The 18,500-nt window shown below is 48.9% G+C and overlaps 1 protein-coding gene across 3 annotated transcripts in view; it reads left to right on the forward strand.

The window, feature by feature from the left end:
- Positions 1–18,500, forward strand: part of Pxdn (peroxidasin) — a 74,655-nt gene that overhangs the window by 46,415 nt on the left and 9,740 nt on the right. For all 3 annotated transcript variants that reach the window (XM_013351339.2, XM_005360656.3, XM_013351338.2), the window contains 10 exons: positions 2,224–2,393; positions 4,163–4,435; positions 5,910–6,026; positions 7,084–7,242; positions 7,953–8,065; positions 8,770–8,926; positions 11,682–11,790; positions 12,405–12,562; positions 14,517–16,020; positions 18,194–18,328. In XM_013351339.2, coding sequence (XP_013206793.1) covers positions 2,224–2,393; positions 4,163–4,435; positions 5,910–6,026; positions 7,084–7,242; positions 7,953–8,065; positions 8,770–8,926; positions 11,682–11,790; positions 12,405–12,562; positions 14,517–16,020; positions 18,194–18,328 — 2,895 coding nt within the window. The remainder of the gene's footprint in view (positions 1–2,223; positions 2,394–4,162; positions 4,436–5,909; positions 6,027–7,083; positions 7,243–7,952; positions 8,066–8,769; positions 8,927–11,681; positions 11,791–12,404; positions 12,563–14,516; positions 16,021–18,193; positions 18,329–18,500) is intronic.

An 18,500-nucleotide genomic window follows, 5' to 3' on the forward strand; every position in this document is an offset into this window, starting at 1 on the left:
CACCTGTTCTCTAGCCGAGGCCTCTAGTGTTTCAAGAGTTAGTAAGGTTTTGGACCTGAGCCGTGATGATGGACTTCCTGGGGTTAGAGGCAGCTGACGGTCATTGGTCCATGTCTTCTTTGATACCTGCGTTTGCAGGCTATGAGGAGTCTACACCGCCCTTCTTGGGCTTCTGGAGTCTTGTCCTGAGTAAATGAGCTTCTCTTCATTCTGCAAACATGGCTGTAACTGCCTCTCACCTTGTAGCAGTTGTTCATGGATGGCAGAAGAGGTTGTCTGCATGCTGGCACTCTGGTCCAGCGGTAGGAGCATCCTTCCAGCTGGATCTGAGAGCTGGGTGTTGGGTTCAGTGTGGGAGGGGAGCGGGCACAGAGAGTAGGGGAGAGGGGTTGGAGCAGGCACTAATGATTATGATGTAGGACAGACACAGTTTAGAATAAGGTCAAGATGCCCAGTGATAGGACTTGTCTGTGGTGACATGAAGCATTTTTAAACTTAGATTTTGAAGGTGAAATCCTTAGAGGGAAATCCTGAACACAAAAGCCTCATGTAATTGCCTCTTATTTGTGCCAAGAATGAGGATTGTACTCATGGTCTGGCTCGCAGTGTGTTCATGCCAAACTCACTGGCTGTGTCCAGCCTTTGGGAAACAGATAGGCCTCCTTGAGAACATCACTAGCCGAGTTCAGGAACAGAAGGTTCCTTGTTCCAGCAGAGACCCAGATTCCACAGCTAACAGGAACCTCTCTTAGGTGAAGTTCTGTTGACAGACAAAGCAAATAGGAGAGTGGACCCCTCAATGTTTGGGAGAGTTCAGGGGCACAGTGGAAAGATGCAACAGAGTCATGAGGACCACAGGATTGTGCCAGGTTTTGAGTTGGTCACATTGATCTTGGATCCAAGCTAGCTGTACGGGGGGGAGGGGGGGAGGGAAATGTGAGAGACGTGCATCCTTTAAAAACCTCCATGTCATGGGTGGCTCTGGGGCTGATGGGAGTGAAAACCAGGGGCAACTCCAGGAGGGTTTCTAAAGTGTTAGAATGTTGACAGAGTTTTCTCTGCCCGTTTCCCACAGTCGTTGTGTCCCAAAGAAAATCACACAGAGGTCTATATTAGTTATAAACTGATTGGCCCATTAGCTCAGGCTTCTTATTAACTCTTAGAACTTACATTAGCTCATTATTCTTATCTGTGTTAGCCATATGGCTTAGTACCTTTTTCAGTAGGGCAGGTCACATCTTGCTTCTTCTGTGTCTGGACAGGACTCCAGAGGTAGCTTCCCTCTTCCCAGAATTCTCCTGTTCTCATTGACCCGCCTCTACTTCCTGTCTGGTTGTCCCTCCTATATACTTCCTGCCTGGCTACTGGCCAATCAGCATTTATTTAAAATATAATTGACAGAATATAGACAATTGTGCCTCACCATTAGAAGATTGTGTTAGACCGGGGAGGAAGGAGCATCAGTATGGCTCAAGCCCTTCATACCTTTAGTTTGTAAATGGAAGACATGATGCTTAAGTTAAAAATACAAAACTAAACATGGCAAGACCTTGAGTCAGAGTCCGAAGGCCTGCCCTCTGGTGCCAGCTCTGCTTGCTGCTCACTGACTGAGGTTCCCTGGCATTCCTGCTGCTGACCCACAAGCACCCGGGGGTTGCTGCCTCCCAGGAGACTGAGTCAGAAGCATGCCCAGATGAAGGAGCTAAGAGAGGAGCCCTGGAGGTGGTTTTGTTTGTTGGAGACAGAATTTCATGCATTTCAGGTTGGATTCTAACTTGCTGTGTAGTGGAGGAGGACCTTGAAGTTCTGATTCTTCTGCCTCTACCTCTCAATACTAAGATTATAGGTATGGGAGTAATACCTAGCTTCTTGCTTTTAATTATATAAAACTGTGTTTCTACATTTAAAAAAAAATTACAAAAATAAGGGAAATGTTTTATCTGCATTCTCCATTAAGTTAATGTTTTTCTTGTTTGGAATTAGGACCACATTCAAGCATTTAGATTGGGCATGTAATCATGAACACATATGTGTACTTTCCTAGACGTGACTGCTAAGTCACAGTTGCTGATGGGGACATACTTGGAAGGTTGTCACTCTTGTTCTCTGGGCCTGGCATGTGTCACCTGCTTTCCAGAGACTTAGAGCCCACTGTAGGACTGACCCCTGGGAGGGGTACAGTATCAGCTTGAGCAGTGAGCACACCGGTTTCTGTCTCCATAGTAATGAGCTGAGCATGAAGACAGATTCACGCTTAAACTTACTGGACGATGGCACGCTGATGATCCAGAACACACAAGAGGCAGATGAGGGCGTCTACCAGTGCATGGCAAAAAATGTGGCTGGCGAGGCAAAAACCCATGAAGTGACCCTCAGGTACTTGGGGTCTCCAGGTGAGTGAGTATGTCGCATGTGAGGGTCACCCTAACCACCCACTTCTGGCTCCTTTCTTTGCACTCCCACTCAGTGAAGTCTGCAATGGTAAAGTTCCCATCCCAAGTGACTCACAGGATTCCTGAAACGTAAGGTCATATAGGTCATTCTAACCTGCCTCAGACCCATAGCAGCCCCGTGCTGCAGGGGCATCCCCAGAAGCTCTGAGTTACTACCACAGGTAAGACATGGCCATGGAACCAGGAGAGGCTGCCGTGTGTCACTGCAGATCCCTGCACAGCCACATCAAACACATGCTTTGGGGCACTGAGGCCTCTGTTTGCCAAGGGCTTTAAAATACTGATTTTTATTTAGCATACCTATGCTGAAGGTGCTTGCATATAGTATTTAAAGTGTAAAACGTCTGTCCAAACCAGAGGAAACACAGCTGTGGCCTTTACACCACTGCTACACAGGCACAGGCACTGTTCTGGTCTGCGTGCTCTGTCCTTGGCCTCTGATCACTGTGGAGCCAGACCCATAACCCAGCAGTTCTCAACCGATGGGTCACAATCTCTTTGGGATTGTTTTTGTTTGTTTTCATATTTTGTTTTGTTTTATTTGAAAGCAAAGCAGCATAGAACATAATCTATTTACTAACTTATAGCCTAGGATGATCTAATGCCCACAAGGAAAAGCTGTATATAGAGTCTCAATAGAAACTAGAAGTGCCTCCTGCTACTTATGTCAAATTTTGCAAAATAGTTTTTAGAGTGTTTTTTTTTTGATTCCATGTTTATGGATAAGGGTTGTGGACCCAAAAGAAATAGCACAGGAGTTATAAAAAATAAAAGATACCTGTACATATGTCTTAATACAAACTTAAGAAATCTTGTGTAGGTTGAGTTTCAAGAAGGGTAGCTTCCTCTCTTATATCCATGACTACCTACCTCTCTCCAGGCAGACTGTCAATGTCTGCTGTGGTCCCACTGTGTGTGAAAGTCTTCCTAGCAGACATACTAACGAAGGCATGGATTCCTCCACTTTAGAGTTGACACAATTTGCGTTTTTCTTTCTGTGATGAAAGGGATATTTTTATATGGTTTAAATTTACCCTGCAATTTTTTGTGCCAATAATGACAACCACAAAGGTTTAATCAGGCTGCCAGGGTATTTATAATAAACAGAAGTAAAGGTTCTTCAGAGACTTTAGGGTCTGTCTGGAAGAAAAAAAATACAGCTCTTCCACAGCGACCACTGTCTACAGGTTGCCTGCCTTTGGTTGACCCGAGTGTGGGAACCATTTTGTTTTCTGCACTTTTTTCCCCTGTGGACCCATGTGTGGCCCATTGTGGGGGTGAGTGGGCAACCTTGGCTGTTGATCCACGCATGCCTTGTACCATGTTTGAAGCAGGGTCTCTTGTTGGTCACCACTATATACGACAAACTAGCTGGTCCTCTAGCTTCTGAGGATCCCGCTTCTGCTTTCCCATCTTGCCTTATACGCGCTACAATGATAGATCCTACCACATCTGAGCTTGTGTGTGCTGGGCATTTAAACCGAGGCCCCTGTGTTCACATGGCCAGTGTCTCATTGCCTACGGAGCCATTTCCTCGGCCCCGTCTGCATATTTATGTTGGCAAGACAACAAAAAAATTATGTCATTACATGTTGGTTGTGCTTATTTTGGAAGCCGTTAGGGTGAATGGACAGCCTGGACATCAAAAATGCCAAGTAGAAACCTTGTGAAGCTCTAAGAAATTAATTGACAATTTCTGTTTGTGACAGCCCGACCCACTTTTGTAATCCAGCCGCAGAACACAGAGGTGCTGGTGGGCGAGAGCGTCACTTTGGAGTGCAGCGCCACCGGCCACCCTCTGCCGCAGATCACCTGGACCAGAGGTGACCGGACACCCTTGCCGGTTGACCCTCGAGTGAATATCACTCCCTCTGGAGGGCTGTATATACAGAATGTGGACCAGAGCGACAGTGGGGAGTACACGTGCTTTGCGTCCAACAGTGTGGACAGCATCCATGCCACGGCCTTCATCATTGTACAAGGTGAGCATCCTTTTGTGCCGTCAGTCCCGGGGCTTTGAGCCTCTCTGTGCTTCTTAATTTCCTCTTTCGCTTATCTTTGCTTTTAGAGACTAGGTCTTTCTGGCCTAGCCTGACCTTGAACTTTCGGTTCTCCTCCCCAGCGCTGGGATGAAGGTGTGCACCACCACGCCTAGCTATTTGGATCTGTATATATGTGCATGCTTGTGTGAACATGCCTATGTATATTTGTATATGGGTGGCTGTACATCTATAAACCAGAGAACCATGTCTGGCATCGTTCTGGTTTGGAATTTTGGGTTGTTTTGTTTAAGACCCAGTTTCTCACTACCCTGGAAATCCCCAAGTAGGCTAGGCTGGCTGGCCAGGAAGCTTCATGGACCCACCTCCCTAGCACCATGCCCAATTTTGCTTTATGTGGCTTCTAGGAATTGAGCCATTTTTCCAGCTCCGCCTTCCTTTTTAAGATCTATAATATCCATCTCATTTGGTGATTAGACTGCTTTCTTTAGGAGAATAAGACTTTGAGGTTGCAATGTCCAGAGCTCCCAGGTACTGGCCTCTGCAAACGTGGACATGAATACCTGGGCACTAAAAGTGAATCAGGACGTGTCATGCACACAGCTCTGAGTGCGCTCCGAGGTTGCGGTGCTAGTGGGTCAGTGTGTGAGCCTTGCATACAGTTTTGAATGTACTGACGTCACAGTCGTATACACTGCCAAGATCACAGTGATTATGAGCCAATATGAGCGCTCTGCAGATAGCTGTCTTTTCTTAGATTACAAAGCCATATGCACCTAGCATATAGCTGTAAATACAGACCAAAGTACGGATATTACCAAAGTCCAACTTGTAGGCCAGTGTTTTTTATTGGGGTTATTTACAGGAATATGGGTGAAGAGAAATAAATCAAAGTCAACTGCATCCCAATGCCCACCCAAGCATGGGTGACAGCTCACTAAAGCAGGGAACTGAAGCATGCTGCACAGCCTGCAGACAGCTCAACAGGGTGCAGAGCATCCTTTTCAGCTGACTCAGTTGTCTGAGCCTCATCCAAGCAGCTCAACGGTTTTTGATTTTTCTACCTGGCTCGACTGATCTCTGCTGCTTTGAGGCTGTTTGGCTGGTATCTGCTTCTTCCAGGTGGCTGGGACTGTCTGAGTGTCTTTTTCAAGTGTTATTGTTTATATAGTCTTGAGGAAGAAGCCTAGTGAGTCTGGTCAGTTTGGGGGACTTCCTGAAGCTCTTTTGAGTTATTTACTTCTGGCCTTCCCAAACTTCCCTGTAGTAGTCTCCTTTTCCTTAGACGCCTCTTATGACTTAAGTTTCCTTCCAAGATGGAAGGTTTTAATCTTGGAGGAACTGCGAAGACACACTTGGTACCCTTGGTCAAGTCCTTTTGCTGTGCTGCTAATAGACACGGTGACTTTACAGGGTGTTGTCTCTAGTGTCACATTCCAATGCTGTTTTCCTGCAGCCCTCCCTCAGTTCACCGTGACCCCTCAGAGCAGAGTAGTCATCGAAGGACAGACTGTGGACTTCCAGTGTGAAGCTAAGGGCTACCCTCAGCCCGTCATCGCCTGGACCAAGGGAGGTAAGATGTCACCCTGGACCATCCACCTTCTCGTTCATCTAGGACACATGCTATTGCCTCTAGGGCAGGCAAAACCAGTTTCTTTCCTAAGTGGGTGAGCTGTGGCTTTGGAAGAGGATGAGGCCTCCATAAAACCTGCCTTGCAGTGAAGCGCAGACGGTCACTGTGGGCATCATGGGTTGACTCAGGGTCTTCTGGGCAGTGGTTCACCATGTAGGGGCTAGACTCTTCCAGGTTCCCATAGAACTCACAAAAACAGGGCTTATCCCCTGACTGCCAGAGCTGTCCCAGATTTCCTGCACTTGGTGTGTGATCTGTTAGCACTTGGTCAGTTCATGGCTCCTGTGGTCTGATGAAGGCTCATCCTGTTGGATGAGATGGTGGCAGTGGCAGGTGAGAAAGACCGTTAAGGACACCTCTGTAGGTCTCCGGTGTTCCTGCCCTGCAGCCTAGGCAGGGACCCTGGAGATGACCTGCTACCTTGGCTTCAACCAAAAGGCCACTGAATCCTCCCTCTGAGGAGCCCTGCTCATGGATCCCGAGAAACAGACAGAGGTAGAGGCCAGCTGTACACTTCCTTTTGATTGACTAGGGAAGATGGCTGATAGAAAGGCTTATCCACAAAAGCATGTGCCAGCATCCTCCCCCTCCAAGGGGGCTTGACTTCTGCACAGTCTGGGCCTAGGTCACCTTTTTGTATGTTTCCCGGGGCATAGCTTTGGGTCAGCCCTACAGGCACCCTAAGTCCTTGTCTTGTCCCCATTCCTAATTTTGGCTTTTGGTTCTGTTCTCTGTCCCTTTCTATAATATTTTTTGTCTATGATATTCCTTGGCTCTTTACTTATGGATGAACAACAGCCGTAGGAGTCCACATGTGGACGTTGAATAAGTGCCTGCTTACTGGATCAGGAGTGGGCATTTGGTACCCTATCCAAGAAATTCAGCCCAGTGACATTGCCATCTTCCGAGATAACATTCTCTCTAAGTCACCTGTCTCTGACCCTGACCCTGAAAGCCTCTGTATCCATGGTAACTGATGTCTTGCCCCACTTTGTAGGGAGCCAGCTCTCAGTGGACAGGCGGCACCTGGTGCTATCCTCAGGCACACTCAGGATCTCTGGGGTTGCCCTGCATGACCAGGGCCAGTATGAGTGCCAGGCTGTCAACATCATCGGCTCACAGAAGGTCGTGGCCCACCTGACTGTACAGCCCAGAGGTAGGTGCTGTTGACCCGGTGGATCTGTGCGTGTCCGTCATCAGTGACACACTTCCTGCAGCTGACATCAGCATCAGTATTCTAGCCCTAGCTCTTCTGCTCACCGTGTTCTGTTGAGAGCTGTGGTCCTTGTGTTCGTGAGGGATTCGCAGGCACTTGCATCTTCATTTCCCTTGTTCTAAAGACATTGGTTCATCTCATGCTGGTCTCAGAGAGGCTGGCTTTGTTAGCGAGCACATTTGGCCAGACAGCTAGATGCAGCCTGAAGCTCTTGATTTCTGTGAGGCCCTTGGGGATACCATGAACCTAGTTTTGCTCCTAGACCCATAATATCCACTGTGCATGTTGCGGACTGCCCCTCCTGTACTTGCTCAGGAGACTCAGTGGGCTCTGACAGGGTTCCCCATGGTGGGATCCCACAAGGGTGCCGGTCAAGCTCCCTCTCTTGCCTGACGAGTCTTTCACACCAGGAGCAGTGTTTTGTCAGTGGACCGCACCACATTGCATACTGCAGCCTCCTGGTAGTGTGTGTGGGATAAGGAGCATGGGTAGCCTAGCTTGCCAGCTAAGCCACAGTTTCTTACCTTAGCTAACAAAACCTCGATCCAGCTCCCTTGCAGGGCTCCTGGGCTGGCCTCTGCGGGCTCTGCTCTTCTGAAGCTCTGTGGTAGGAATCAGGGGCCACCTCATTCTCCACACTTGCCTTCTAGTCACCCCAGTGTTTGCCAGCATTCCAAGCGACATGACGGTGGAGGTGGGCACCAATGTGCAGCTGCCCTGTAGCTCCCAGGGCGAACCCGAGCCAGCCATCACCTGGAACAAGGTAACAGCTGACTCCTCACCCAGGCTCTCTCTAGTGCAGGACGTGTGTATTTAAAGTACCCCGAAGGCAGCCTTAATAATAAAGATACTGGAAACAAAACACATATCCCAGCATCAGAAACAGAGAAAGTCCTATAGGCCTATAGCTTCAAGGAATGAAGTTGGGTTTTGTTGCTTCATTTTTCTTTGTTCTTCGTATTTAGCCAACTGTTAGGCAGCATTCACAGACTGTACACAAAGGAGCTTGCGGAGATGGTGTAGCGACCTCATGAGGGTCCACAGAGTACCAGTCCTCAAGGGTCTCTAGCTCCTTCGCTGCCCACCAATCTTCTCCAGAGTGACCCAGCTGTGGTCTGTGCATGGCTTGCCAGTTCTGTCTCTGGATTGCCCACTCTCCTAGAGGCCTTGTTTCTGAGCCCTTTCCACCATTCTCATGGCCTCTAGGCCAAGTGCTCCCAATATAGCGGTTTTCATCTTTTGCACCTAGCTATGTTCTTAGCAAAGGACGGGTTATGGAAGAGCGTATCTTGTTGAGTTGGACTTGGGAGAGCAGTAAGATGTCTCCTTCCCTGGGAAGATTGGGGCAGATGTAAACATAGCCTCAGAGATGTTTCCATTTGAGTCTTCACAGTGGATGGGCGTTTCTTTCTCCCAGAGAAGTAGCTTCTGTTTCCCAGTCTTACCTCAGTAATTCTTTTGCTCCAGGATGGTGTTCAGGTAACAGAAAGTGGGAAATTTCACATCAGCCCCGAAGGATTTTTAACCATCCATGATGTTGGCACTGCGGACGCAGGTCGCTATGAGTGTGTCGCTCGGAACACGATTGGATATGCCTCCGTCAGCATGGTACTCAGTGTGAACGGTAAGATGTGTAATGCCAAGCACAATGCATGGTCTCAGAGGGCTTGGGAGATAAAATATCAGGGCTGTATTCTTCATTCCATGAGCATCCACTGAGGGTATATGCTGGTTCATTTTGGGTCAATGTGGCACAATCTAGAATCACCTAGGGAAAATTTGTTCAGGGATTATCTAGATAGGGTTGGTGTGTTGACTGTCTGTGGCGATTGTCTTGGTTGTTAATTAATGTAAAAGACCAAGCCCACTGTGCAAGGCACCATTCCCTGGACAAGTGGTCTTGAACAGTGTAAGAGACGGGAAAGGATATATTTGTTTTTTTCTCTGCTTTTGACTGGATTTGTTACTTTTAAGTTCTTGCCTGACTTCCTCAATATTGAACTGTAACCTGGAACTATAAGCCAAATACATCTTTTCTTCCTAAGTAGCTTTTTGCCAGGATGTTTGTTCCAGCACCAGAAATCAAATGAGGCCATGGTGTTAGAATGATTCAGAAGACAGAACATTTGGCCCTGACTTGGCCAATGGCTGATCTTCCCTTGGAGTATCTTCCTCTGCCTGTATTTTTTTTTTTTTCACAATGTTCAGCAGCTCTTTTCATGCCCAAAAGTGCCATTTACAAAGATCCCTGCAGGAATTCCATGCCTCCCAGTTGGTTATGGCTACGTGCAGCCTGGGGTGTTTCTTGTGCATTTGGATTGTCCCTCTCCAGGATAGTAATTCTCCAGAGTGTCAAGATTTCACCTCTGCATCCTCCCCCACTGTCATTCTTCTCTCTGCCTGCCTTGCTTAGCTTTAGGGAAGAGGAGAACTGAGAGCCCTGCTCAGACGCAGCAAAAGAAAGAAACTGATGAGGGAGGTCTGGGGTCTGGAGCTCAAGGGATAAGTCAGGGCTGAGTATATTAACACCCTGGGACCAGATGAGGTCACCCAGGTGAATCTGACTAAGAACAAGAAAGACCCTTCTGCCCTGGGGTGTCCAGTCATCAAACTGGCTAAAAAAAAAAAAAAAAAAGTCAACAAAAAGATATTCTCCAAATGGCCAGTGAGGAGATGGGGTCACAGAGCAAGGACTGTATGAAGTGGACTCTGCCCCTGGCAATCAATGTGGAGAGAAAGAGTCTGAGTGGAGGAGAAGAGGAAGAAAGAAAGAAAGTGAGTGTGGACAAGAAGGCAATATGGAAAAACACACCAGAGACTGATGGGAGCAGCTAGTTCCCCAGGGATCCCAGGCAGTGGAGGTCTGCCTGAGCAAGGGAGTCCATCCCAGCCATGCTTCTCTGCCCCAGGGGAAGGAGATCCATTTCACCTGGGGAGTTCATCCTAGCCATACCCTACATCCTCTGCCCCAGGGGAAGGATGTCCATCCTAGCTGGGGAGTTCCTCCCAGCCATCCATCCATCACCTGCCCCAAGGGAAGAAGGTCCATCCCAGCAGGGGAGTTCATCCCAGTCATCCATCACCTGCCCTAGGGGAAGGAGGTCTCCCACAGCAACAAAGTGAAGGACCATTTCAGTGAGGTCTCTCTGGCTGTGTCCAGGACTATGAGGCTAGAAAGGAGCACTAACCACTGAGCTAAGATGAAAGTGCTGTGGCAAGAGCTGAGAGCCGCTTCAGTGCCTGAGGGTGAAAGATTAGTTATGGTGGGGAATATTTGTGCTTGGCAGAGAACGACCACTGACTAGTTCCTACGGGGTGAGAAAGGAGCAAGAACTGAGAATCCCCCAGGACTTTGTGGTGCACGCCTTTATTGCCAGCAGATGGGAGAGACAGGTAGAGCTCTGTGAGTTCAAGGCCTGTTTGGTCTACATAGGGAGTTCTAATCCAGCCAGAGTATGACATATTTATCTATGTAGACATAGAAATATAGACAGATAGATGTAGATGTGTAGATGTAGGTAGATCGATATTAAGACCTTGTTTCAAAAAAAAAATAAAGAAGAATCAAAGTGTGAAGCTTTGGAGATAGGTTGTGTTGTGTTACGTTTGCTGTGTATTGTATATGGTGTATCTCTGTGATGTATATTATGGTGTAGGCTTATTCTGTGTGCTATGATGGTGTGATATAGTGTGATGTGTGGCCTATGTTTATTCTGTATGCTGTGGGATGTGTATTATGTGTATGTAGTATGTGCAGGCCATCTGGGTATCTAGATGCTGACTTCTTTTTGCTGTCTCCCTCTCTCTCTCTCTGAGTGTGTGTGTGTGTGTGTGTGTGTGTGTGTGTGTGTGTGTGTGTGTGTATGTGTGTGTCTGCCTGTCCTTCTGTCTGTGGGTTCTAATAAAGATGTTGTGCTGATGACCATGCAAGCAAGAGTTAGGACTGGCAATGGACGGGCAGTAAACAGTGGAGTCCAGCATTGGGGATGGCTCTCCTTTGAGAAGAACAGAGACTTCTAGAATAAAGGCACCTCCTCTGATGACACTGTCCTTCAGATGGACCTGAGGGGCCTCAGTCCCCTACAAACACCATGCTGGGTATAAGCTCTTGTATGCCTTGTGTTATGAATGTTTTGCCCCTTTTACAGGGTGTCATGTCATTTTCCAAAATTAAAAAATATACTATTTCCATACTGTTTAAAAAAACAGCTTCTAGCAGAATTGATGATGAATAATTTGAGCCCTGGCTCAGCAAACAGAAATATCTTTTGGATGAAAGCATGACTTATGTCTAGATGATGTCGTGTCTAGACATGGATGTATGAGTAAGAGTGCCATGTTTATTTTTTTCCTGCTAATATGAGTTCATGTTTTCCTAGTTCCTGATGTCAGTCGAAATGGAGATCCGTATGTCGCTACCTCTATTGTTGAAGCCATTGCAACCGTTGACAGAGCCATCAACTCTACACGGACACATTTATTTGACAGGTATGATGGGCAAGGCTGTGATGCTGGCCTTTGGTAGGGAAACGAGTGGTGTGGGGTGGAATGCATGTTTCCTAGTGCCTGGGTCTTTTACCTGTTTCATTCCCCAAACCTGACTATAAAAGTCCTGAGGATTGTCCTGTGAGAGCCATAAGGACATCAGCTGACCCTGGCTCCTCTGGGGTTGGAGTGCTAGCAGGAGGTGTACCTTCTTCACAGGCTCTGGGCTGTGATTCACAATCAAAGCATTTGTAGAAGACCCGCCTCATTCTTTTGGCTTGTTAGAAACAATTTTGGCAAAAACAAAATGTTACTGAGGTGGCCGGTGGATCCCTCCATGTCGGCAACGGCTACGTACTCTCTGCACCTTCACTGAAATGCGATGCCCGTGACTCTCTCTCTTGACTTTATTAATGGTTTGTTTTCAGTGTCTTTGGTTCTTGTTTGTCTGTTTGTTGCTCTGTCGCCTTCCACCTGGGATGAGTAAGGTACAGTGCACCACGTTGTCGAAAGTAGCGATAGACATTTAGAGATATCAGTACACTTTTAGTTTCTGGATTTTGTCCCCCAGTGACTTATCTCATTGAGTCTCTCTCTCCCTCCCTCCCTCCTGCCAGCCGTCCTCATTCTCCAAATGACCTGCTGGCCCTGTTCCGGTACCCACGGGACCCATACACAGTGGGACAAGCCAGGGCAGGAGAGATATTCGAGCGGACCCTGCAGCTGATCCAGGAGCACGTTCAGCATGGCTTGATGGTGGACTTGAACGGAACAAGTCAGTACCATGTTCTCCCACCTTCTCGCGTAAACATGAGGTAGAAAACACACTGCTGCATGTGCATTGCGCTCTGGTCATGCTTACATTAGTATCAGAGCCCACTTTTTCCTGAACTTGCGTAGGTCCTAGCATCTCTTTGGTTCAACTGGAGACGTCGACCAATTGTAGAACCTGGTTACCTAGGCTGTGGATGATTTATTTGTGTCTTGCTGGGCTTGCTGTTTGTTCTTCTTCCTCTAGGCCTAGTCGTTGTATGAAGAGGAAGCTGTTGTTTCTGGTTGCTTCTCCCAGCCTGGAATTCCTCATGCCCACTTGCTTGCTTGCATTATTGTATGGATATTTTGATGATCATCCTTTGTAAGAAGAGGCTCTCATGTAACCTTTAATGCATGCAGACTGAGTCTCTAGGGCCAGAGATGGGCTAGAAATAGTTTAATGAAAAGAGTCAGTGCTGACCTTGACCAGCAGAGTGAGAGTGAGAGAGAGAGAGAGAGAGAGAGAGAGAGAGAGAGAGAGAGAATGTACATGTATGTATATACATTGTATATGCCTGAATATGTGCACATGTGGTAATGTCAATGTGCCAATAAGTAAGCAAGTATCTCTATGAGTATATCTTGCACAGGGGCATGCCGTATGCGTGTGCAGACAGCATTGTGAGTGTGCACAGGTATGTGTGTGGTTATGAGAGTTCATGTGTGAGTGCACACATGAGTGTCAGGATGTGAGCATCTCTCAGGTTGTGTGTACAGGTGTGCGCATACCCAGATGGTTTTTCTGAAGACTCTGGAATATTCTGTAGGGGAGGGATAGTGAGAAAGGTGAGGGACGGCCTTGGTGTAGGTGGGGTTTTCCCATCCTGGGAGCCGCTTCCAAATTACTGCACAGAGGATTATATTAATTGTAAATGTTCGGTCGGTAGCTCAGCCTTTTTCCTAACTAGTTCTTACATTTAAATGAACCCATTTCTATTAATCCATGAACTATGTGGCTCGTGGCTTTACCTATCTTCTAGCGTGCCTTCCTTTGTCATCAGGTCTCTCTCTCTCTCTTTCTCTCTCTCTCTCTCTCTCTCTCTCTCTCTCTCTGTCTCTCTCTCTCTCTCTCTCTCTGTCTTTCTTTCCCCCAGTATCCTCAGTCTGATTGCCCTGCCTGTAGTTTCTGCCTGGCTGTCAGCCAATCAGTATTTTAATGAGCAGTGAACATAATCCACAACACCTTGACTGTGCTAATGTCTGCAGGCAGCATTCGATCAACCTGAGTTCTGAGCACGGGATCCTGGGGTCATGTGGCTATGCAAAGTCATAGACACCTGGTAGACATACTGCTGCCCAACAAGGCCTGACCTCCTCCTTTAGCTGGTAGACAGTCCAAGGTTCTTAATCAGGAATCCAACCTAGTAGGAGCCCGCTCCTGGCTAGACAGTTGGAGGATATATTATGTGATGGATTCTGTGAAATTCAAGGCCAGTGCCATGAATGGTGTCCTGGGGTGATAGTAGAGGTGTGGAGAGGGTGGCAGGACTCTGAGAAGCCTGCAGGAGGCCTCATATATGCAAGTGGCGTAGGATGGGACTCCGAGGGAAAGGTGCTCCAGTGCAGTAACCAGTACAGTGTTCAATGATGGGCATAGGGAAGCTGCTCCACAGGAGCTCCTGTGGCCCATGTAGAGATGCATTCTTTGCCTGTTCTGTGAAACAATATGAGATGTAGCTGAAGGGTCTCCGTTTTGGCCTTTTGCACATGACAGGCTTCTTACAGAGCCAGTCCCGTCATTAGAGCCAGTGGTATAAACCGTTAAGCCTGATGGCACTGGAGTTATCAGCCAACAGTGAACCAAGCAAGGGGGGTCCATTCTACCAGGTCAGATGCTGGAGCACCTCCAGGCACCGGCTGAGGCAGTGGTCTGCACCATTGCTGGTGGAAGTCAGCGCCACCCTGCTGTGTTACAGGTTACCACTACAACGATCTGGTGTCCCCACAGTACCTGAGCCTGATTGCCAACCTGTCGGGCTGCACAGCCCACCGGCGTGTGAACAACTGCTCAGATATGTGCTTCCACCAGAAGTACAGGACGCATGATGGCACGTGCAACAACCTGCAACACCCGATGTGGGGGGCCTCACTGACCGCCTTCGAGCGCCTGCTGAAGGCTGTGTACGAGAACGGCTTCAACACGCCTCGTGGCATCAACCCCCAGCGTCAGTACAATGGGCATGTGCTTCCCATGCCCCGCCTCGTGTCCACCACACTGATTGGGACAGAGGTGATCACCCCTGATGAGCAGTTTACACACATGTTGATGCAGTGGGGTCAGTTCCTTGACCACGACCTGGACTCTACAGTGGTGGCCCTGAGCCAGGCTCGGTTCTCCGACGGACAGCATTGCAGCAACGTGTGCAGCAATGACCCCCCCTGCTTCTCTGTCATGATTCCCCCCAATGACCCCCGTGTGCGGAGCGGGGCCCGCTGCATGTTCTTTGTGCGATCGAGCCCCGTGTGTGGCAGTGGTATGACGTCCCTGCTCATGAACTCCGTGTACCCTCGAGAGCAGATCAACCAGCTCACTTCCTATATCGACGCGTCCAATGTGTACGGCAGCACAGACCACGAAGCCCGCAGCATCCGGGACCTGGCTAGCCACCGTGGCCTGCTGCGCCAGGGCATCGTGCAGAGGTCTGGCAAGCCTCTGCTTCCCTTTGCCACGGGGCCACCCACTGAGTGCACTCGTGATGAGAATGAGAGCCCCATACCCTGCTTTCTGGCTGGTGACCACCGTGCTAATGAGCAGCTGGGCCTGACCAGCATGCACACCCTGTGGTTCCGGGAGCACAACCGCATTGCGGCAGAACTGCTGAAGCTGAACCCACACTGGGATGGGGATACTGTCTACCACGAGACACGCAAGATAGTGGGGGCAGAGATACAGCATATTACCTACCGGCACTGGCTACCCAAGATCCTGGGAGAGGTGGGCATGAAGATGCTCGGTGAGTACCAGGGATACGACCCCAGTGTCAACGCTGGCATCTTTAATGCCTTTGCCACGGCGGCCTTCAGGTTTGGCCACACGCTGATCAACCCTTTGCTCTACCGGCTGGACGAGAACTTTGAGCCCATCCCACAGGGCCACGTGCCCCTCCACAAGGCCTTCTTCTCACCGTTCCGGATTGTCAATGAGGGGGGCATCGACCCGCTGCTCCGAGGGCTGTTTGGGGTGGCGGGCAAGATGCGCATCCCCTCCCAGTTGTTGAACACGGAGCTCACGGAGAGGCTGTTCTCCATGGCACACACGGTGGCCCTTGACCTGGCTGCCATCAACATCCAGCGAGGCAGGGACCACGGCATCCCACCTTACCATGACTACAGGGTCTACTGCAACTTGTCGGCGGCTTACACCTTTGAGGACCTGAAGAATGAGATCAAGAGCCCCGTGATCCGGGAGAAGCTGCAGAGGTGAGTAGTAAACTTGGCTGTAAACTGCGGTGTTACCATTTCTCTGGTGGCTCAAGGTGGAGGCTGAGGTTAGATAGGGGGCAGCCGGCTGTCTGGGATGCCGCAGTGAACCAAGTGTTGTATAGAGTCATGTCTGCCAGCTTCTCTGTGCTCAGGTGGTGGACTTTGTAAGCTGAAAGGAGTTTTCTGTTGAGGTAGGAGTTGTGTCTTACTGGCTAGGACAGATAAGAGTCAATGGGAAATGGGCATCAGACTGGCCAGCCTCCTGGGCTGGTCTAGGTCTATAGCTCCCTATGCTTACTCAAGTCTGTGATCCCTACCTATAGGGATCACACATCAGTTGCCATTGAACATAGAAGAGGAGAACTGGACAAGTGGGCAAGTTTCATGAGGAGATGAATACTCCATTGACTCAGAGGATAGGCCCAGGTCTGCTCAGGATTGGGCCATCTCACCTAGGGCCAGGCTTCTTCTCGGACCTGCCTCCTGGGAGCTGTGCAGACCTGACAGTCCACTGGAGGGCTCTCTCTTGTGAGATACTGCAGTTTCTGAATGCATGCTGCTCTGGCCCCTGGGCTCCAGTTCGTTTACATACTAGTGTTCCGATCACTGGCAGGGGAAGCATATGAGTCCCCTGCAGGAACAGTGTGTTCTTGCTGCCGTCATGCTTTATTGGGATGTATGCTCACTGACTGTGCTTCATGAGCTTCAGTGTCCCCTGTGTTCCCTGTCCAGATGGCCACAGATGACTTTCCCGGTCAGTTTTTGATTGCCAAAATATTTCAGAACTGCCTAGTTTCTGGTGATCCTGCCACTGCTGCTGGAGATGGTGAGCCTGGCTCTGATGCAAGGGAGAGATCCCTGGCAAAGACCATGCTTACCTCCCTGCCACACAGAATTATCCATTTGTTTCTTCCTGTGAGCTCATTACCGAGAGGGAAAGATGAGACATAAACAGGAGAGTTGAATGGCAATGACATCCAAGCTGTCATGGTTTTCAGGAGGCCGTGGGGAATGCAGCTGCTGTCTACTGTCCTGGCAGCCTGTTGACATTTTGCATTTCAGGGCAGCCTGGGGATGCATTTGGGCTTCTTTCTCTCCCTGGTCTGTGCTCTGTGAGCTACACAGTCAGGGTCCCCAGGCCCCTGAGTGAGGGAACTTTATAGTGTCATGGAGACCATCCCCAGCAGGCCTGAAGCAGATATCCTGCAGCCCCTCCCCCATCCCTTTATGAGTGGCAGGTTGGAAGACAAGGAGCAGGGATCCTGAGGAGGCACTGGCATTTGGTGCCTGTGTAGCAAGACCAGCAGCCCTCCAGGCTCCCACGTCAGGTGGCCGCTTTGGTCCAGCGTGCTTGTCCCTGAACATCAGACAATGAGCACAGGTTGGCTTGGAAAGGGAGGATGCCAGCTTAAGTGAGGCACCGTTATTCCACCCCTAAGATGATGACGATCTTTTCAATAGTCTGTCACCGCTAGATGGTAGGGCGGTCCGCTGTCATTCCAAGCCTGGCTGGGAGGGAGCCGGGGACTGGAAGATGCTATTTCATGATCTAGCCGAGTCTCTAGCAGTAGGTGGAGCCAAGACCACCTGCTGCCTGGCTGGGAAACTGAACAAGGTTAGAAAAGAAAGATCTGTAGGCATTGCCATCTCTCTCTGTATGAGCCTATATTCCAGGAGCATGGAGGACTTGCTGAAACATGCTTTGTTAAACATTTTAAAATGTTTAAGCCTCGTGTTAGATATCTATCTTAGCCAATTAACCAGCATTTCCACTGGCAAATACATTTCAATATACGGGAGGGTCTAATCCTATTATTTTTGAACATGATTATCATTGTTCATATATTTAAAGAAGAAGATAGGTGTTGAAGGTAGGTGGGTGTGTCCTGTGGAGTTAGATGATTCTCTCTGGAGCATAGGAAAGAATGTTTTGATTTTCTTATCTATTTTTGGCTTTTCAAATCACTTGTAAGTAAGTAAGTGTGTGTGTGTGTGTGTGTGTGTGTGTGTGTGTGCTAAAAAAGAGGAACTTTTTTAAAAATGTGATTAGATATATATTAAAGAAATGCTGGTGAGTTCTCTTTGTTCAGTAAAAGTCTGGAGAATTGCTGTGCTTCATACCCCAGGCAGCTATGCTGGCCAGACCTGACATGCTCCTTGCCTATTGCAGGCTGTATGGCTCAACTCTCAACATTGATCTATTCCCGGCCCTCATGGTAGAAGACCTGGTCCCTGGCAGCCGCTTGGGACCTACACTCATGTGCCTGCTCAGCACACAGTTCCGACGCCTGCGGGATGGAGACAGGTAGGTGCTGGAGAACCTTGCCTTACATGGTTTTCTGGACTCATGACAGATGACAGTGAGGACCCCTCCCTGCTGGCTGCCTTTCCAACAGCTCTGTACCTCCTGTAGACTGCTCAGGCTAACATACCTGAGTCCCAGATGCTTTTGGTCTCCAAAGTCAATGAGAACATAA

Source organism: Microtus ochrogaster, linkage group LG3 (assembly GCF_000317375.1).
Source record: "Microtus ochrogaster isolate Prairie Vole_2 linkage group LG3, MicOch1.0, whole genome shotgun sequence".
NCBI classification, from domain to species: Eukaryota; Metazoa; Chordata; class Mammalia; order Rodentia; family Cricetidae; genus Microtus; species Microtus ochrogaster.